General features: G+C 32.6%; 1 protein-coding gene across 1 annotated transcript in view; it reads right to left on the reverse strand.

The window, feature by feature from the left end:
• Lama2 (laminin subunit alpha 2) overlaps nt 1-21639 on the reverse strand; it is a 571380-nt gene that overhangs the window by 71826 nt on the left and 477915 nt on the right. The window contains exons 41-42 of the mRNA XM_071613037.1: nt 12191-12293; nt 257-373 (exon numbers count right to left, since the gene is read on the reverse strand). Coding sequence (XP_071469138.1) covers nt 257-373; nt 12191-12293 — 220 coding nt within the window. The remainder of the gene's footprint in view (nt 1-256; nt 374-12190; nt 12294-21639) is intronic.

Consider the following 21639-nt stretch of genomic DNA (forward strand, 5'->3'; position numbering starts at 1 on the left):
AATAATAATGTGTCTATATCTTTCTTTCTATAACATTCTTCTAGATGCCAAATAAAGGCAATAAAAGATAAATAACATCGTAAAGTTAAATGTGATTTTGTTTCTCATTCTTAAAAGGAACAATTCGTAGGTAAGAAAACCAGCATCTAATTTCCTGATATTAGTACAAGTGAAATGTTAGAAGAATGGTGAAAGTGAACTATGTTCTCCAAAAGTTCAGGTAAAATGACACATGTGCAGTGTCCTGAATGCATACCATTTGGAATGGCTGATAACTTTTCCAAAGTGTCATTTAAAGCTCTCAGGAGATCACCATTTCTGTCTTCAGCATTCTCTAACCTGGTTGTCAAATCATTTAGATGGTCATTATTTTCTGTGAATAGGGAAAAACAAAAAAAGGAAAAAAAAAACAATTTTAATTGCCTATGAGCTTATACTTGGATGTACAATTTCAGGTTATTCAATACAAAATTAATAAAAAAAAACACCTCAGTGTAATTAGTTTATTGTCATCTATCCATGAATATGTTTCTAATCAAATATAAAATACAAGAATTTACAATCACTTGATGTTTTAGCATGTTTAATGATTATATTTTCTTCTTGATATCCAACTTCCTTCTGATTTAATTTGATGGCTTCCTATGGATAAATACCCTGTAAGAGTCAGTCTTTTGATGCATTTGTAATGTTACCCTCTTGATATCATTCTTCTTATTTTCACTTACTCAAAAATTTTTATTACCCAAATGGATCACAGATTTGCTTTTTAAGATTTCATATATGATTGTTAAACAGAATCTCCTATTTTAGTAAATACTACTATTAGTATTTATTTGAAACAGATAAAAATCAAAAGAAGGAAAAAAACAACTCATATCTAATATGACTGTCATTTTTCATAGAGAAAGTGGTATTTTTAAAAATTGCCTGAAATGGACTTTGTATAGGTAGGTCTTCTTGTTACTTTAAAATATGCTTTATTTAACACTGAAAATATGATATACAAATGATAACTCAATAATATCAGTGTAAATTTTCCAGCTTCTTTCTGCTAGTTTTTAACATTTTCTAGATATTCCATTAGTTTATATTGTAGTAATAATTAAGCGTTTTAGAATTTCAGTGTTAAAAACATAAAAAAAGTGAAAACTATGAAGTCATTTGGGGGAAAGAAAAAATAGATTCAATTTGTTTATATGAAATGTCAGTATAGAAATCTTACTTCATTATGCATCAAACTGTAAGTATATCTAAAGACTGAAATGGAGTGAATCATCAGTCTCCTTCTCTTATTAGTGAACCATGGAATGAAAAACAAAATGTGTAAAATACTATGCTTCTCAAAATATTATTTATTTCTACTGACTCGATAAAGCAGACCATTTCTTGATGGTATTTTTAGTAGCTTATTATGTCATCATATTTGTTTCCTGGGGTGATGTATGCTAATTATTTAAATTAGCTCCACGGAATGCAAAAATGTAAATAAGTCTCCATATAAAGAGGGAAACTGAAAAAAGAAAAAAAAATAGCAAGACAAAAAGGTACCCCTGTCTCTCCTGTACAGGACTGGCCAATATTTAGTAATAGACATGGCCAGTGGTCAATGAGCCAAGTGCCCTGGACCCCATGTTGTGCTTGTCATTTTTTGTGGGTTGTTTTACTTCATCCTTATAATAACTTAACAAAAACCAGGGATGAGAAGAGCAGGCTCATTGGGTAATAATGCTCCTTCCACCTCCACTCATGCCCCCAACCTTTTTTCTTCTCTTTTCCCCTCCCTCTCCTTTCTCTTTTATTGTCTGAAAACATTGGTCATGGTTATAGAAAATCATAGGAGACTTACACAAACATTGTCCCTGTGCAAAGGTGATAGGTAAAATATGCAGTGTTTCATGTTTTGGAGGATAATGGGTAAAATATAGGAATAGGTAGTTCACAACAAAATAAAAAGAAGGAATTGTCAAAATAAAACAAAGCACAATATTATCATTAAAAAACTGTAAAGCAAATGAACAACAAGATATCATTTCTCATCTTCCAGATTGGGAAAAGTTAAATTTCTGAAAATATCAGGTGAGAATTGATGCTATTGTTTTAAGTGCAATTTAATTAAATATTAGAATTTTAAATAGACATGTATTTGGTATGGCAGTTCTACTGACAGGAATTTATCCTATGATATACTTGTAAAGTCATATCAAAGTTTATGTTCTGGGATATATATTAGATCTTTATTTGTCACAGCAAAAAAAAAAAAAAGAATTTTAAATTCCCACTATTAGAGTATTGTCTATATTAGTTCAGCATATCCTACAATGGTATGTAGGAAGCAAACTTTAACAAGAATTAGAAGAGTAAATGTGGGTATAAAATGATCTTTAACACCTTTCCTGAAAATGGTGGTTGGTGGGAGATAGGTTGTGACGAATGTACCCAAAACCATTGACTGTGCTCATAGTTTATAGAAACTATGAAGGACTGAGACACTTAATGGTGGAGGAGGTTGTAGTGTCCTACAACCACTCATTTTATAATTGCCTGTATTAATAAAATTATTTTCTCTGTGCATATATTTCTCTTGATTTATTTAGAAAAAAATACTTAAGCAACCTGAATTGAGGAAGAATGCCATTTGTCATCTTGGTGTTATCTGCCCATGCCAGGACTCTTATTTTTACCACTTTTCTGGCACCCAGAGTGGGCAGACCAGAAGAGGATATGTTCCTCAGAATAGAACCAGACTGTCTTGATATGATTGTGCGCCCGCCCCTGCCAGAGGCAGTGCATCTGGTTCATCGGAGATGCTCCACTGGCAGGCAGGCCACTTGCAGCTGGGTAATAATCCTGGCCTTTACCGTCCTTCCTCTAGGAGGAACAGCAAAGGGGAAGGAAGACAGAGGATTCTGAACTCTCACTGTTCTGAATGTGAAGAGTAGTAGACATGTTAATTAGAGCTACATCCCACTTCACACAAAGGGTTTATAGGCAGACTGATTAAACCATTGTCATACTACACATATAACCATGATTATATCACAGATTATACTAATGTATGTACATAATGTTGTTTAAAGTGCCTGCCAAAGACTTGATATTACAGAAAAACAAAGCATAAAATAATAGGGCAAAATATGGTTCTAAAACATCAATATGTCTGTTTCAGTCACTAATGTATTATTATTTCCAATTCTAGTCCCTCTAAATATGTTTTGCAAGTGATTTAATTTTCTCCTCTGTCAATCACAATTCATCTCTCTCTTAATACTTCTGTTATTTTCACTGCTTGTTCTAAAATAAAATCTTTGGATAGATTACCAAAAAGTATACTTTTGGAAATAAAGCAGTCTGATTATGACTGTGATTTCTACACAAATTCCTTGAGAATACAAGGCTGCTCTTTTAATAATAACTTGGAAGTCTTCATCAATTACGGACATAGAACTGTAGAAATTTCAATTCCCAGCTTCTTGATTGGATTTGATTTTTAAATAATGAAGTATTCAAATGCTCTGGCAAGCAAGATATTCACATACAGGGAAAAATCATCAATTTAAAGGGCATCACCAAATTTATACCATTTTCTGCATTCTGATAGCAAATGCTGGTGGAACAATCAGGCCAATTATTCAGAAGAGAGAATGACCTGAAGATTACTTTTACTGCTGTCCTTCAAATTTCAAAGCAATAATTTTTATCTTTTTCTGTGCTGGAAAATTAAAATGAATATGTTCTGACCCTATTCTGATTTTTATGTCTTAGAGATCTGACTCTGATTCTTTCTTAATTTATCTTTTCTTACACTAATCATTTATTTCTTAAGTAGTTTCTAGTACTTCTGATACAAAATCTAAACATTTTGTAGCTCTGGAAATAGCATTGGGTGAGTAGGTAGAAGTTGTGTACAAAAAAGAATGATAGATTTTGAAATGAAAAACTAACAAAACCTACAGCAAAGAAAAAAATTAGATTAAGAAGTCTTTCAGTATTGGTTTCAAGGGAAAAGAGATAAGATACAGTGTACTCATAACTCAAAAATATAAGGAAGAATGCTTGTGGTTGGTTTGAATTTTAACATGACTGAAGCAACATAATTATTGAGAGTTAAAAGAAATTCTAACATAATTCTTTACTTTCAATTTCTAGAGAGCAAGAAAAGAATTCAATTTATTATCTTCAGCTACATTTTGTAGGATTTTGTCTCCTTATTTTTTGCTGAAACAACAGCAATAGCACTAGCCCTGCCAGTCCATCTTCTCTCTAAAGGCCTCATTCACTACACCTCAAAGACTACACGTGTACTTCTTTAGCTCTGGCTCTCCTATGCTTACCCTATAATCACCCTTCAGAAGACAAAGTTAAGAAATGGGTGTGGCAAAGATAAGGCTAATAAATCAAGGGAGGAGTTGAAGCAGAGCAGCCAGGATAGACTGTGAATGTGTCTGATGACATGATTTCCCTCTCATGCACAACCAGAAGTACTACAAGGCAGTCATATCCCTATACTGAAAAACATTAGAGTTCAAAGTCACTTTCACTGTCCATAAACATTTACTCATATGCCATGTTCCTGGCATGGTGGTAAATATGAGTCACAGTGCAGTTAAATCAGAACTGGTGACACGGATCTATGCTATATACGATATCAAAAAAACAACCAACCAACCAACAAATAACCCAATTACTAAATGGGCTAAGGAACTGAACAGACACTTCACAGAAGAAAAAATACAATCGATCAACAAATATATGAAAAAATGTTCAACACCTCTAGCAATTAGGAAATATGAATAAAACTAAGATTTCATTTCATTCCAGTCAGAATGGCAATTATCAAGAATACAAGCAATAACAAATGTTGCTGAGGATGTGGGGGGAAAGTACACTCCTACACTGCTGGTGGGACTGCAAATTGGTGCAAACACTCTGGATAGCAGTATGGAGATTCTTCAGAAAACTAGGAATGGAACCATCATTTGACCCAGCTATCCCACTCCTGGATTTATATCTAAAGGACTTAAAATCAGCATATGAAGGTGATGTAGCCACATCAACGTTTATAGCAGCTGAATTCACAATAGCTAAACTATGAAACCAATCTAGGTTCCCTTCAACAGATGCATAGATAAAGAAAATGTGAGATACACACACACACACACACACACAATGGCATATTACTCAGCCTTAAAGAAGAATGAAATTATGACATTTTCTGGTAAGTGAATGGAACTAGAGAATATCATGCTAAGCAAAATAAGTCAATCCCCCCAAACAAAAGCCTGAATGTTTTCTCTGATATGCGGATGCTAATTCACAATAAGATGGGGTGGCTAGGGAAGAATAGAGGTACTCTGGATTAGACAGAGGAGAGTTAAAGGGTGTGGGAATAGGAAGGATAATAAAATGAACTGGAAATATGACCCTATATGCATATATCATTACATGACCAGTTTAACTTTACATCATGTACAACCAGAAAAATGAAAAGTTATATTCCATTTATGTATGATGTGTCAAAATGCATTCTATTCTATTTATAACTAATTAGAACAAATAAAAAAACTCAAAAAAATTACACATTACTTCTTTGATCATTAGCAATTTCTTCGATTAGATGCCAGTCATTAAGAAGTAGTATGGTGCAATGAAACCATTATAGGACTGGATTTGGAAGATGTGGGTTCAAATGTCATCTCTGTGCCTTTTTATCTGTATAGAAGGAACACAGTGCTTCCTTTCCTATGACTGACATAAGAAATTAATTGAAGGGTGCATGAGAAAGCACTAGATTCATCACAGGTAGTTAGTAAGAGACAATGCATTCACGTTGTGTTGATAAGAGTCTGGTGTGTTTGGCCAGTTTTTACTAATGATATTTATGGCTTACTTTCTTCATTTAAACTGCTTGGTCCAGAACTTAAGTTTACATTTCCTAAGAAAATATATCTATCTCTTTTAACTGATTTTCATGGATTTTAGTAGAACTGTTCTATTTGCCTATTTAAACTTCATCTAATTATGTTCCTCAAACACAATTTTAATTTTCTATTCACATGTACAGGGCACAAATAAATATCCTGAGAGAATACCCCAATCATAAGGGTGAAATTCATGGACCAGCTATTAGTTTTGAATGGTCTGGCTAAATGGAGTCCACTGTCAAACTGCCAACTAGGTGACATTTGCAATGAGCTTTTCAATGTCCACAATATTTGCACAGACTCATTATCACTCTTCTGAAGGTAAAAGAATAATCTCTCTTAAAGATTTCTTTGCAGAAGAAACTTAATCCATACAAGCTCTTTTTTGTTAAATATGCTTTATCTTTTGTTCTAGAAGCCCTGTGATAATTAGAGAATAGGTTTTTTAATCTCTGCAGTGTTTCTGTCTGTAGTTCTGAAGCAGAATGTTTGGGATAGGCCTGGGCTCTGTACCAGGTCATGGAGAAGACCTTGATTTAACCCATCCTGGTAATGAGTGATTCCTACTCTCAAGTATTCTCCCACTCATTCATTTATCAACCATCTGTAGGACCATGAATGTTAACCTTTTCAACCATGGTAGAAGTCGAGAGTTTTGTCCAGTATGGGTTAAAATATCAGGTTTGGAGCCATGAAACTTTGTATTAAACTGCTGACTCCACTATATACCCCTGATGGACTGGGGCAGTTTGTTTAACCTCTCTTTATCATTTTTCTCATCTCCATCTATTATGGAAGGTGTGAGGAAAAAATATGCTACCACATAGAAATTGTTTAGGGTTCCTAACTTGCTGTTTGGGGCAAAATTTAGGGGGCCCTTCCAATGCAAAAATATACATTATCCAGATTGGTCTGCTCAGTTGCCTCAATGACTACTTTTGAGTAATTGAAACATCAGAGGCAATGGAAATTTTCAACGTGTAGAGTATTTTGCTTTTATTTTAAATTTACATATTTTTAAAGTAAGTAATGTTTATAAAACAACAAATAAAGTTTTAAAGCTAAGTTTTCCCAAATGCCTTCCAATAAAAGTAGTAATTTGCTGTCTCAGTCAGTGTCTTTAAGACGTATGTCTCCTTGAAAGCATTCATCTTAAATTCTTATAGCTATTCGTGCTGGAATATACGTTAGTTATATAAAATATGTTGATATTGTTATTTATTGATTTTTAAATATATAGCTTATCTATATCTCTATATAGATATATATCTAGATATATAAGATATCTCTCTTCATGTCATTATACTTAACGAGGATGTAAGTATCATACATTGCAGTTGTTCAATGGTCTTTGTTTTTTCTAACAGTGCTGGAGATTGAACCCAGTGCCCTGTGTATGTCAGGCAACACTCTAACACTGAGCTATACTCCCAGCCCTTTTAGTTACTATTCAAGTCATTGTTACAAAAACATTGTTCACTGTCAAGTTAAGGGGTATGCATAATTAAATTTGGTTGTATCTTTTTAATTTTTTTCTTTGAGGGTTTTTAAAAAGACAATTATCAATGATTTAAAATCCCAAATTGGAATGTGGGCCAGGGAAGTTAATACAAAATCTGTAATGTTCTGATCTTCCTCTAAATTTTTAACACGGCCTGCATAGATAGATTAACTATACTTTTACTTAATTAAATAACCCATATTTAAAGCTTTAAAACTTTTCTTTCATATAACTACTTAGAAGGTAATTTTAGTAGAGAGAATGATATATTAACCACATTAATCTTAGCCAGCTGAGGAGTTTGTCTGTCCAGCATTGATATTGATCAAGCCCATTACACCAACTCAACATAAATAAAAATATACTATGTAAAATACACTAACTTTAAAGCTACGTATTACAAATAAAACATGTATGTATTACACGATCATATGATTTTATATATATTATATGACTTTATAATTTCTTAGATATATGGAACCTTCAAAATTTAAATTTGCTAAGTTGCCAATTAGTTCTCATGGCTAAAGGAGTCAGTGGCAAGATTTCTAATGGTTCCTCTGTAAGAGAATTAGATTGAAACTTCTGCTTCCTTGAGCATTCTTATAAAAGAGTTTGCTTTCTGAACCAAGCATAAAATGTCAAGTGAACTTCTCATCATCATCTTAGTGTAGTTCTTTGCTTTTTTTGTGGGGGTGTAGGTGAAAACATTTCCCTTAAAACTGAAGGATTTATTTTTGTTTCTTATAAAATCCTGCTCTCTTAAATAATATTAATATACATAAATACATGTATATAAATATGTTATTATTTGCAATATTTTAAAGTTATTTACATGTCGCTGTATACATTGATCCTTGAAGTAGAGAGTGCAAATTAAGTCTTGTTTGAGATAAACACAACGTTGACAGGCCCTTAAAACTGTCAGCTACAACTGATTGCTTCTGCTTTTCCTACCATTAGAGGACTATGGTAGACTCCTCAGGAATGGAGGGAAGGGGTACTTTTCTGGTTGTATGCTCTCCAAAGTCTTAGGAGGTGGCGGTAGAAGGAATTCCCTCTGCAGTCAGTAAAATAAGAAACTAAACAATCAGACACAGTTAACCTATATTTGCTTTCTGATTGTGGCCCTGCAGGCTTTTATTTTGTTCTATTTTGGTCAGTCAGGAACTTAAATTTGAATGTCGTTATATATGAAAATACTTTCTAGTTTAACACAGGCCCTACCATTTCTTTTGTTATCTGTCAGGTCCTTGAAAGCATTTCTGTTTACCCTGGTTTCAGACAAATTTACTTACAACCTGGTTCCCCCAAAAGCCCAGGTTCTGATTCTGAATACACAACAATCCCTCTGACTCCCGTTTTTACTGTGCAGACCTTTGTCTCTTCCTACGTGGATTCAGAGGATGGTTCTGAGGGTTTGCTTCTTGCAATACCACAAGCTGAGTTTCATTTTTAGAGAAGGTCTTTCTAGTAGTTCCTGCCCCTCCATGTTTATCCCTGTTTTGCCACTTTTTGATTTTCCCTCTAGCCTGAGTCCATCCTGGTTTCATTTTCTTGATTTTTGATGTTCACACTCCAAAGAAGGAGTCAAAATTATATATGAGGGACCAGTAATTTCAATGAGAAAAGATGAAGAAATATGTCATGCCAGGAGACCAAGGTTTGATTTCATCAGTTTCATGTAAAATTGTCATCAATGAACAAATGACTTTGTCTCTGTGACATGCCAGCTAGGCTGATTCAGGTAAATGGTAGCATGGGAATTCAGAAAAATTACATTTTTAATAATATAAGAATGCTTTAATTAAATGTAACTCCTACGCTATACTTTGGTTTAAAACTACTGCAATGTTACTTTTTATTCCTTTTCTAAAATAACAAAGAATCTCAATGAGTATATAATTTTAAGTGCATTATATCCATGACTGCAGAATCTTCTGATACACATATCTGGATGGAGGCCCAAGTGGTTGGAGGACCATAGCAGAAAAAGAAAGTGACAAACATTGATGACTTGAGTGATGTGTGGAACTGCTCTGTGTGCTGGACAGCACCACAGGACAAGCAGTGCACTGACTCATTATTCTTGGGCTTGGGAATAGAACTTTTTATTTTATGTGAGTATTATCCAATTTTTATAAGTATTTCTTAAGTAATTATATAATTTCTTTTATCTTTGACAAAAACAAAAATTAGGGGTAAATTAGGAAGTAAATAAATTTGAAATGTTGCTCTATGTAAGACAATGTATATAATTTAAAAATTTTTAAATCACAGTATTCTCAGACTCCTAATTCATCACCACTTCATTCCTTGCCCTGTACATCCTGTATGAGCACCTCAAATATTTTATTGTCCATACTTCTTGCTTACTGATAAAGTAGTATTAATTCACCTGGTGGTATTAATCCATCCTCTCTTTCAATCATCAATTTGTGCATAGCCTCATATCCATCAACAAAATGGTTTTTGTTTCCACAGATATTCAATCAGTGTAGTGTAGACCGGCTTCAAAGCTCAAACACACACAAGGGCAAATTTCCTTTTAACAGATGTATATTCAAACATTAAAAAAGCAAAACAAATTGCTCCTGGCAAGTTCAGACTCCCTCTAGGCAAGGACAGCAGAAAAATGGCAGGGAGCAGCAGTAAGTCATTCATGACTAAACCTCAGGAACTAACTGAATTGTACTGAATTGAACCAAGCAACAAATTAGAAATATGGAAGGAATACTGGCCCCACCATTTTTATTCCTTGTAACTCCAGGCACCATAGAGAGAGAAATGACTAAATCTCTGTTTTAATAGCTGCTGTCAGGAGTTTTGCTCTGTAGGGCCTATTTCAGCAGTTCCTAGTGGTAATATATGGCATTTCCCTGATTAACAGCCATTTTATAACCTGTGTAATTGGCCACAAATCAGGGGAATGTCATAATGTAGCAAGAAAACATTCCCATCTCCGTCATAGCCTTGGCTTGGTTTTCTGGAGGAATTATTACTTGAGTAGTTTGTGGGTTTTCATTACTTTAAATAATGTACTACCTGAAGTACAAAAAACGACACTTAGACTAATGAACATTTCTGTCTCCAAACCCTTTCTGCCACCCTGTCCTTAGATTTCTTTTTCAAACACTAAAAATGGAATTCTTTCTTCATTTTTATAACATCACTATGTTTGTGGGGAAATCAAGGCAGGGGCAGGACAGGGAGAAGGGTCAGGTGTGTAAGGCAACAAACTGTGTTATGAAATTTAAAACAACACCCCAAAACTCAGTAGGCAAGACAGAAATATTTTAATATAATATATAAAAAATCAGAATTAATGCAGAAAGAACCATAATGAACCAAATATTAAAATCTTAAATAAAGACAGGTTCTGTCCCTGGACTTGTATGACTTATCTCACTCACCTGCGCTCGTCCTGGGCAAGGGTACAAGATAAGAAGAAGTGAACACAAAGTAATGGTCTGATGTCTTTTGTCTAACTAGAAAACAGACTTTGGTTGTTTATAATCACTCTTGTAATAACAGCTATCATCTGCACAAAATTATGTAAATATGGAGCTTTATTTTATCTGTGATACATAGTCCAAAGCATTTTACTATGAAACTGTCATCTCTAAGAGAGATAGATCTTGTAATTCTGTATCAGCTACTATAGGAGACCAAGTTTTATTGGTTGAAATCATGCCAAATAGAAATTAAACTTCTTCTCTTTCTAGGATAAGTAAAGACCAACATCAGTCCTTTAGTGAAAAATATGGAATTATTTCTCAATTTGAACTCTTCAGTGAGATATATACAAGAAATTCAAAGTTTAAAAAACACTATGCCTTTTCTGAAGAAGGTGGAATAAGGTTCATAACTGCAGTAGTTTGACAAGTCTATGAGGAAGAGTATGGTCAGAGAGGGGCACCTAAATGGATAGGCTGCTAGGTTTTCTGGAGAAGATATCTGAGCTATATTGTAAAGATCTGAGAGAAAGTGGATAGATAAAGAGGGATGGGGTTGAGTCATTCCAAGGAGAAGGAATAACACTGTGTAAGCATGAAGTTTCAAAATGGTAGCATGTTTTAGAGGGGCTTTGAATCTTTAGGAAGGCTTGGAAGTTGGATGAAAGCCAGAAAATTGTAAGGGATGAGACTGGAGAGATAAATAAAAGGCCATTCAGATGAGAAACAGGTGATAGCTGAATGAAATTACGTATACCAACTTATATAGACAATAGCCATGTGAAATAACATATTCTTAACACAAAGTATAAAATATATGGGTAGACATTTTTTTCATTTTTGATTTCTGTATTAAGAATAAAATACATGAAAATATATTGAAAAGATTTGAAAAATGTTCAGATCCCACTAATAACACTGGAAATTTCACAGATATTTACATCACGTTTGCCCAACCTATTCCTTTGTGACTTTCTTTTCTGAAGCCATAACAAAGTGGGGTTGGCACTCTTAAAAATTCATCATGCTAAAAGTTACTGTACTTGAGATATAGTTGAAGCAATTCAATAGAAATTAGGGTTGAAGCAATTCTATAGAAGTTAGGTTTAAAAATTATGAAGCATTATTCAGTGAAATAAGATGTGAAGACTATAAAATGTAAAACTGGTGAGAAAGTTTACTTGCTTAATATCCAGGTTGTAAAATGCTCAAGAAATCTGAAAAATTTCATTCTTCAATATGGTCATAGAATATCCTATCAATGATAATGCAATTAACCTGAATATAACAAAAACATTGGCCACACTAACCTTTTACATCATTTGCTAATTTCTTGGCTTCATTAAGAATCCTGAAGCTTTTTTGAAGAGAGCCTTTGGCATCTTCCTTCAATGAACCTTGAGGACCTGATGCCTGTGGACAGAAAAGGAGGCTTAAAATATCTAGTAATGTAGCATGATAAAGTCAAGATGTCTAGAAGACAGTTAGTATACAGAGTTTACTTACTGGGATAAAGACTTACAATTGTGACTTATTAACACACGTAGGTGACTAGAGACTACTTGTTGGGAGATTAGAAGGTCTAGAGAGAAATCCTTAGAACAAAAATGTTCAAGTGGCAGGTATAGAAGTGGGGCTGGTATTCCAGAGGCAATAAGGAGAAACTGAGAGAATGTGATATTATTTTCCCCAACACATCATGGCTGACAGAGTTACAAGAACATAAATGATCAGTAGTATTAAGTTCTGCAGAAGCCAAGCAAATTAAGAACTAAAGACATCCATTCACTTTATCCCTAAGCACATTTTACTCTAGATATGGGGTGAGTAGGGAGCATTACTTTAATTCCCTGGGTATTGAATTTAAAAGGACTATTGGGTTCCTTTTTAAACAAATTTCAAAGCACCATGGCATAATACAGCCTTCTAAATGGCAATCTCAGAATCACAATCATCCAGCAAAGATGTATTTGTTGAGGGTTAGATTAATCGAGGTGACACAAAGATAATAGAACAGGAAAAGGATCATTTCACTTGACTGTCTAGTTATCCATTTTAATAGTGTTTTCTCCTCTGTAGTCATTACATAATACATTTATACCAACAGATAAATCAAATAAGGTCCTATGTGTATATTTTAAACTAGAAAAAGTATTTCAGGGTACAAGAAGGGCTGGAGAATACTAAATGCTTACTGTCAAAGTTATAATTCTGAACTTAGGTCATCCCAGTCATAATGCTCTTCAAAGACATCTGTAGTGCCTTAGTAACAGTTTTTATCAGTCATGTTACTTGAGAATTAAAATAGGAAAAGATTACAGAGCTTGGTTTTGCTCTGGTCAAATTTATTTTAGTGAATCATTCCAACAGATTTCATTTAAATATTGCTCATAAGACAGACTTGATATCCACAAAAGGGCATATTAGATACATCTGCATCAATAAAAAGAGACATTGTACACAGTACTAGAAAAATACAACCTTGGAAAATTATTCTATGGAAAATTGACAGTATCTCCCATTGCGTTCATGGGAATTCTTAGTTTCACATTTTATCTTGGGAATTAGGTATAGTAACGTCAAAAAGTGTCATTATCTTGGGGAAAAAATAAGTGTAAAAGTTAATGGCACAAATTCAATGTACTTTACTCAAAAAAGGAAGCCTCAGATTACCCACTCATGTTCTATATTTGCTCCAATTTACACATCATTTTTACTCCGTGGGTTATAAGTTTTCTGAATCAAAACAGATCAAAGATAGGAAATTACAAAGGAGTGAAGATTCTCTAAATAGGCACAGTAAAAACAGCAGAAATGACAGCTGACAATCTGTTTGACGATGAAGAAAGAGAAAAAACTCTTAAAAGTAAAGAGGAAAATTTTCAATGCTTAGGCATCCAAATCGACTTGGAAAGGGGTCAAGTGTATATGATAAGGTAGTTCTCAGTGGATGACAATATTATTGTAATAAAAGAACTAATGTTGACAATGTTCCTGAATAATCAAGAATATGGGTCATTCATAATGTTAGATGAAACTTTTAAAAAAGAGAGAGAAAAGGAAAAAAAAACAGCTTTTCTAACATTCTTGGAGTGTGAATGCCTTTTTATAAGAACATCATCTGGCAAGCATTTAAAAACCATAATTTTAAAGCTAATCTTGGATGTGCAAAATGAGGCATGGCATTAACTGAGGGAAACAGAGTTGATTTGCTGTGAAAAAGAAAATTAAAGGCAACAGATGAGAGAGAGAGAGAGAGAGAAGAGAAGAGAGGAGAGGAGAGGAGAGGAGAGGAGAGGAGAGGAGAGGAGAGGAGAGGAGAGGAGGGGAGGGAGACCCCAATCACCACTGAGTGAACTGTGAGAAGTTGTTGATGGACTATAATCAGTCCTATCAGTCGTAACCAATATGCATTTTTCTATTTTTCAATACTTTTCAGCAGTTGATTAAGTTAAAACTGGATAGATAAATTACACATATTTAGAATTTACAATTTTATTTTTGAAATGTCTACACCCATGAAACCATTACTATAATCAAAGTAGAGAACACAATATCATTTATTTTAATCCTTTCCTTCTATCCCTTCTCCTCTTCCCCACCATGTTCCTAGACAAAATACTAGTCTTAATTTAATCACTGTAAGTTTGTGTCTTATAGGATTTATATACTGCATTTTTTGGGGGGAGGGGTCTGGTTTTTTTCACTCAGTATAATTTTAGCATTGTCCATGTTGTGTGTGTGTCAGTATTTGATCCCTTTTGTACGTGTAAGTGGTATTTCATCGTATGGATGTGTCCCAATCCATTTATGCATTTACTATTGAATGGAAATTTGAGTTGCTTTAGCTTTCACCATTCTAAATAGAACTTCTAATCATTTTTGTGCAAATCTTTGTATAAACAGAGACTTTCATTACTCTCAGAGTGACTACCAACTAGTAGAATGACTTGATCATATGGTTGATGTATATTTAAGTTTTTATGAAACAGCTACCTGATTTCCAAATTGTTTGTAGTATTTAAAATTTCTATCCAGTAGTACACAGAAGTTTCTTTTGTTCTCAGCTGGGCCAAGACTCAATACACTCAATCTTTTTTTTTTTTTTTAATTTATTTATATGTGGTACTGAGAATCAAACCCAGGGCCTCATAGGTGCTAGGCAAGCACTTTACCACTGAGCCACACCCCCAACACTCAATCTTTTAAAATTTAAAAATAGATTAAAATTTGACTTTCAATTTGGTTCTAATTTGCATTTTTCTGTTGACTAATAATGTTGAGTATTTCTTTTTGTGCTTATTTGCTATCTTCTTAGGAGAAATATCTGTTAAGAATTTTTCTGTTCAATTTTTGGGTTTTTTTCCATATTACAAGTCTTTTTTCAGACACATAATTCAAAAATATAATCTCCTAATTTGGAATTTGTCTTTTCATTTTCTTAAAAGTAGTTTTTTTGTTTATTTTTATTTATGTATTTATTTATTTATCTATTTATTATTGGGTACTGTGGATTGAACTCAGGGTTCAGGGGCACTTGACCACTGAGCCATATCCCCAGCCCTATTTTGTACTTTATTTAGAGACAGGGTCTCACTGAATTGCCTCACTTATGTTGAGATTGGCTTTGAACTTGCAATTCTCCTGCCTCAGCCTCCCAAGCTGCTGAGATTACAGGCATGTGCCACTGCACCTGGCTTCAAAATAGATTTTGAAGGGGAAGTACTCAATTTTAATGAAGATTAATTTAGCAAATTTTTCCAGTTAAGGGTTAGTCTTTTATGTTATATCTAATAATCTTTGCCCAAGATCATAAATATTTTACTTATATTTTCTTTCAGATGTTTTATATTTTTATGCTATATATTTAGATCTATGATCTATTTCTGAGTTATTTTTGAAAAACTAACATGTACATTAGAAAACATTGAATTGCTTTTGTATCTTTGTCAGGAATCATTTGATGTATAGGATCTATTTCTAGGTTATTTTGTTCTAATGATCAATTATTACTCAATATTGATAACAACACCACACTGTTTAATTACCATAGCTTTATAGAAATTATTACACCCTGATAATATAACTCTTCCAATTTTTTTCCTTTTTATTTCATATTGATTATAAATTTCTTTAAATAGGTTTCTAGGATCTCATTCAGCTTTCATTGAATGTATATATCAATTTATATAAAATTAGCACTATAAGAATATTGGATCTTCTGATCCATGGCACTATAAGAATATTGGATCTTCTGATCCATGAACATGATAAATCTCTTTATTTATATAGATGTTTTTAATTTATTTCAGTAATATTCTGTGTATAGGTTTTTTGAATTTTTTTATCAAATTTATACCTATTTCATATTCTTTATGCTATTGTAAATTGTATTAATTTATTTTCAACTTCAAGTTTCTCTTTGACAGCCTATGCAAATGATCAATTTTCACATATTTATGCCATAGCCTATAATACTGGTAAACTTGCTTATCAGTTCTAGTAACGTTTTATAGATCCCATGGATTATTATGCTTTGACTGCCATACCTCTTGTGAATAAAGGCAGTTGTACTTTGCTTTCAATCTGGAAGCCTTTTATTTCCTTTTTCTTGCTGATTGCATTGGCTAGCATTTCCAATACAACATTAAATGAAAGTGAAGAGAACAGATATCCATTCCTTTTCCTGATCTTAAGAACAAAGCATTCAGTCTTTCACCATTAGGTATGATGTTAATGTAGGGTTTTTAAAAAATAATATACTTCATAGATAACAGGGAGAAAAATTTACTTCTAAAATTAAAACTTTAATATGCAGAGATGTTGGATTTTTGTCACTTTTCCTGCCTCTATTAAGGTGATTCTATGATTTCCTTCTTTAGCTTTTTAATGTGGTAATTATATAGATTGATTTACAAATCTTCATTGTACATTCCTGGGATTAATCTCAGAAATATTGTATAATCCTTTAAAAATGGCTCAGATTTGTTATAGCTTTATCAAAAATGTTTGAATATGAAGGATATTAGCTTATAATTTTCTTGTAATATACTTACCTGGCATTGATATCATAGAATGGGGTAAGAGGACATATTTTATCCTCTTCAGTTTTCTAGAAAAATTTAGTATTTCTTTGATGAAAGTTTCATGAAATTCTCAAGTGGAGTAACTGGGACTGAGATTGTGCATATGTGTGAGTATGAAGGTTTTTAACTACAAATTTAATTCTATAATATATATTTTATGTATGCTATGTATATTCAGATTATTTGTTCATTTGTGGATGAGTTTTGGTAGTTTAAGATTTTTAAAGAGTTTGCTCATTTCATTCAAATTGTTGAATTATTAGCATAAAACTATTTACAATACTTTTCTAATATTTTTATTATCTGCAGAGGTTTTAGTAATTTCACCTCTTTTATTTGTGAGATCCCTCTTTGGAAACCTTTCTGAGTTTTCTAATACTATTGTGTATGGATAATTATTAACTTATTCATCTTCCATTGAATCCTTGCATCTTCATCCAGCAATGAGACTGATTTCTGACTGAAGATTATTTATTGAAAAGCATCCCCACTGCTATTTTCTATCTTTTTTTCATTTTGGAATATTTCTCATTTTTCTGCTTCCAGGCATCTTATCTTTCCTGCTTTTTAGGAAGCCAGTGATTTCTTCCTGTATCTTTAGTGAACCATTCCTTGCTAAGAGACAAGGAGATAGATATTTAAAAGTGTAGGAAACAGAGGAGAAATACTATAAGGAAAGACAAAGGGTTAAAAAGTTTTGATGTGTGGTTGGGGGAAATAAATATTTCAATCCCATCAGGCTATAGTTTGTGGAGGACAGTTTGGAGAAATAAAGATATTAGGTGGGTCATAATTTCTAGAAGGTTTGAATGTCAGACTAAGCAATCTGGGCAATGAACAATTCAGAGCTATTAAAAATTTCAGAGTAGGTGATTGCAATCAAATTTCCAGTCCAGAAGATAAATTGGGTAGCTGCCTGGGAAAGAAGGAGCCTTTGGTTGGCTATTGTAATAGTATAGGCTAGGAAGACAAGAGTAATAAACACAGACAAGACCTGTGGAATTGAAAAGTTTGGATTTGAGAGTCAGTCTTCAATGTTTCCAGGCACACTCCAAAATAATAAAATAAAGAGCTGATGGCATACAACTGTCAGTTATAAGCAATCTGCCAACAATCCAGGTTTAAAAGACAGGCTTTTCATAGGATAAGGGAATGGAAATACTAACATCTCATGGATGAACAGAACTGTTTCGACTCATTGGAATTTGGAGAGACTTTCCTCCAACATTGCTTAGTAAGTTACTGAAGCACATCAACAGAATCAAGACAGGTGATGAAGCAGCATTTTCCAAACTAATTATTCTTCATACATATTCATAAGCATCACATCTGAATTTCTGAGCTGTGTCTACAGCATATGTGAAATGTAAATGAGATTCTTAGAGTTGCAAGATATTTTGTTTCTTGCTTTTTAGAGGTTATATTTTCATAAATAAGTCTTCAGTACTCTATATATGCATAAATATGTACACATACAAATTATACATTTATTATGTCATGCAAACTAGAATTTATTATTAATGTATGTAAGTTTCTGCATGTATAATTAGCTCATACGTATCTAGGAAAATGTGAAATAATTTAAGACAGAGTAGAAAACAGAAAAAAACGAAATGACAAAGTCTAAAGATATAATGGAGGGTTTGGCACTTAATTGCATTTTGATATGTGTAAGTTTTCTTCTTCCTACTACTGGTTAAACATTCACAGTGGCTATTATTAAAACATAATGTTGCTGATTAATAGATGAATGAATTTATTAATTTCCTCAATGAAAATTTTTAGATGTTTCAACCACCACAGTAAGCTCTGAGTATTCAAAATGGAAAGATTATGCTTTCCTGGATAGAATTGGAGTGGTGTGGAAAGACCAATGAAAAAGTCACTTTCAAAGAAAAATGATCAAATCATTATGGGAGCAGAGAAATTTCAAAGTTTTTGGCTATCCGGAGGTTCTATTATGAGATGTGTATGAGATGTGAGAGAGATGTGTAGTTGAGTATTGAAGGTAAGTTACAATTTGTTGGGCTGGTAAACCTGCATCCAGTGAGTTACTTTCTAAACAAGCAATTTTAAATGTTATTTATTGTGCTTTCTACTTTTATAATGTTACTCACATAACTTCTTTATTAGAGATAAATTATCTAAGTTCAATTGTAAGAATTGGATTTAAGAAGGTATGAAAATATTTGTTTTTGTTTAGTTTTAAGGGAAGTAGTAACTGATAATTCATCAGAATGGTTATTACATGTTCCATTATGCTATTTTTATAAAATAACTTATTCATAAGTTCTTATACATTTCCAGAGTGGATTAATGTACCAAGATAATATGTTAACTAAATGATTTTAAATTTAAATTTTGCAATAAAGAGAACTTCAAAATATGTGAGGTTGGTGATTAGTTGCACTGTGTTTATATAAAGTATGTATTAGAGATAATTTACATTTTAGTGCATCTGACTACTATTAAAAATCATGGGTAATGTTCTTACTATAATAAATTCTCAGAATATTGTGTGAAGTCTAGTCCTATATGCATTTTAAAAAGATAAATTTTGAGAACCTTTAAAAATGTTCTAAAAAAGAAAACTAATGAGTACTGTTTTCATATTAATTGATATTAATTGATCTATTCAAGTTGCAAAAACATTATGAAAACATCACTTATTTGTGCAAAAAGTATTTGCATAGGAAGATGTGCATATAACAATATTATAAAAGTAATTTTTGAGAGATTATGGTGTGATATAGTAATTATTTGTGGGCTTGTGCACAACTTTACATTCCCTTCCTCTTTATTTCCTGTTTTTTAGATAGTGGACATGAACTTAGGTAAAATAATTGTAAAGATCACAAAGAGTTTTAAAATAAGAAAATCACTGCATCAATTTTGAAAGCTTTTTAATGAAACATGTATATGTTTTATAGGTTCCTAAAGTAGAATAGGGAGTCAAGAAATGACCCAAAGAGATGGTCTTGGCCAGAGATCTTTTGAAACACTGTAGAATTCTGGTATTAAATAGTGCATCCTAGGATTGTAGAAGAATTAGATAAGTCTGTGGAAGACTGAAAGCGACTGAGCACACAAAGAAAACTGAGATGAAATAAGAAAACCCCCAAATTGCTCATGAAAATTCAGTTTGTGACTGTGAATTTTTAGCTTGATGTAAAAACTAAGAAAAATACTCAAAGAAAGATTTAAAAATATATAACTAAGAATTGGTCTTTCCCAATTACAGTATAATAGCCATAACTCTGCCTGCACCTATGGGTGCCACTAACCTGTTGCAACAGGGCAGGGACTGGGCTCGTAAATGGCCATTAGAAGATGGGTGGGCAGATAATACAAGGGCCTTGAATTTGAAAAAAAGACTATGAAGAAGTTTAATAGGATTTTCTTTCCAGTATCAAACTGAATGAGCAGTCTTACCACCTGATCATTCCATCTATAGGTGAAATTCCTAACTAGTAGTTAGAACAGCATCAAGAACATTGCTGCTTTGATGAAAATTAGTTCACATTTACATTGCATTAAAGCATCATCCCCAAGAGTTTGTTTCTGACTGATGACAAAAATCTTTTAATTTTAAACATTTTATTCCCTGAAGTTTTAAATGCATCTAATGTTGGGCCATAAAATAGGATTCACTTCTCTGCTTTCAATAGATTGTTATTTAATTATTGACTGAAATGAGTCTAGCAGGTACAACGCAAATTACTAAAGTCAAGAAAGCTTAATGAGTACTATTTTCATACTGATTCATTATTTTTCTACACAGGTTAGATTCTGATTGATTCTTTTGTACTTACTATTGTGGGAATCATTTAGTTCTCAGAGAGGTGACTTGCTGATGCAGAAGAAAAGTGCTCACCCGTTTTGGTGATAAATTTGATTGTCATATCACTTATGGCTTTATATCATTTTCCCATTAACACTACACTGGTATAAAATGTATATTCCAATAATTACAGATATTAATTAGAAGCTAAAATTACTGTGTGAGTGACTACTATGTAAAAGTTGACAGAATAAAATGCAAGGTAAATGTGAGTAAAGTTTAGAAATTGGCAGACACCATACTTTACGGGAACTTTGAATGCAATAGATATTCTAATATTTTCCCTGTCTTTTGTGTTGAAAATAAAAACCTCAAACTTTACTAGTACTTTTACAAAAAGGAAATTTAAATAAGACATAGAGAAGATACTATGTGATCATATTTTTAATTAACTGCTCTTTAGAAATGCCTTAATCTTTACTCATAATATCATAATATTCAGTGTTTTTACTTTAGGATTTACTGACCAATAGTAGTGGTATCAAAATAATCTTGCTAAATATTCAAAAACTAATAACAAAGTAGAAGAAGAAATTATTAGGGAAAAGAATAATATTAAAAGAAAATAAATAATAAAAGAAAAAGTAAAAATAGGAAGAAAGGAAAAATAATGACTAATATAGATAAAAGTTGGAAAAGTATTGTCTTTTATTATCAAGACAAGTAATAAATACATAAATGGTAACTACTGGCCTAAGGGTAGTAACGAATTCTATCCATCTCTGATTACCCTATATATTTCATAATGCTATTTACACATTAATTAAAATGAATACATGCTTTAAAAAATTTTAAAGAGAAAATTCAAAATATGATCATGTTTAACACCTCA

Source organism: Marmota flaviventris, chromosome 6, assembly GCF_047511675.1.
Source record: "Marmota flaviventris isolate mMarFla1 chromosome 6, mMarFla1.hap1, whole genome shotgun sequence".
NCBI lineage: Eukaryota > Metazoa > Chordata > Mammalia > Rodentia > Sciuridae > Marmota > Marmota flaviventris.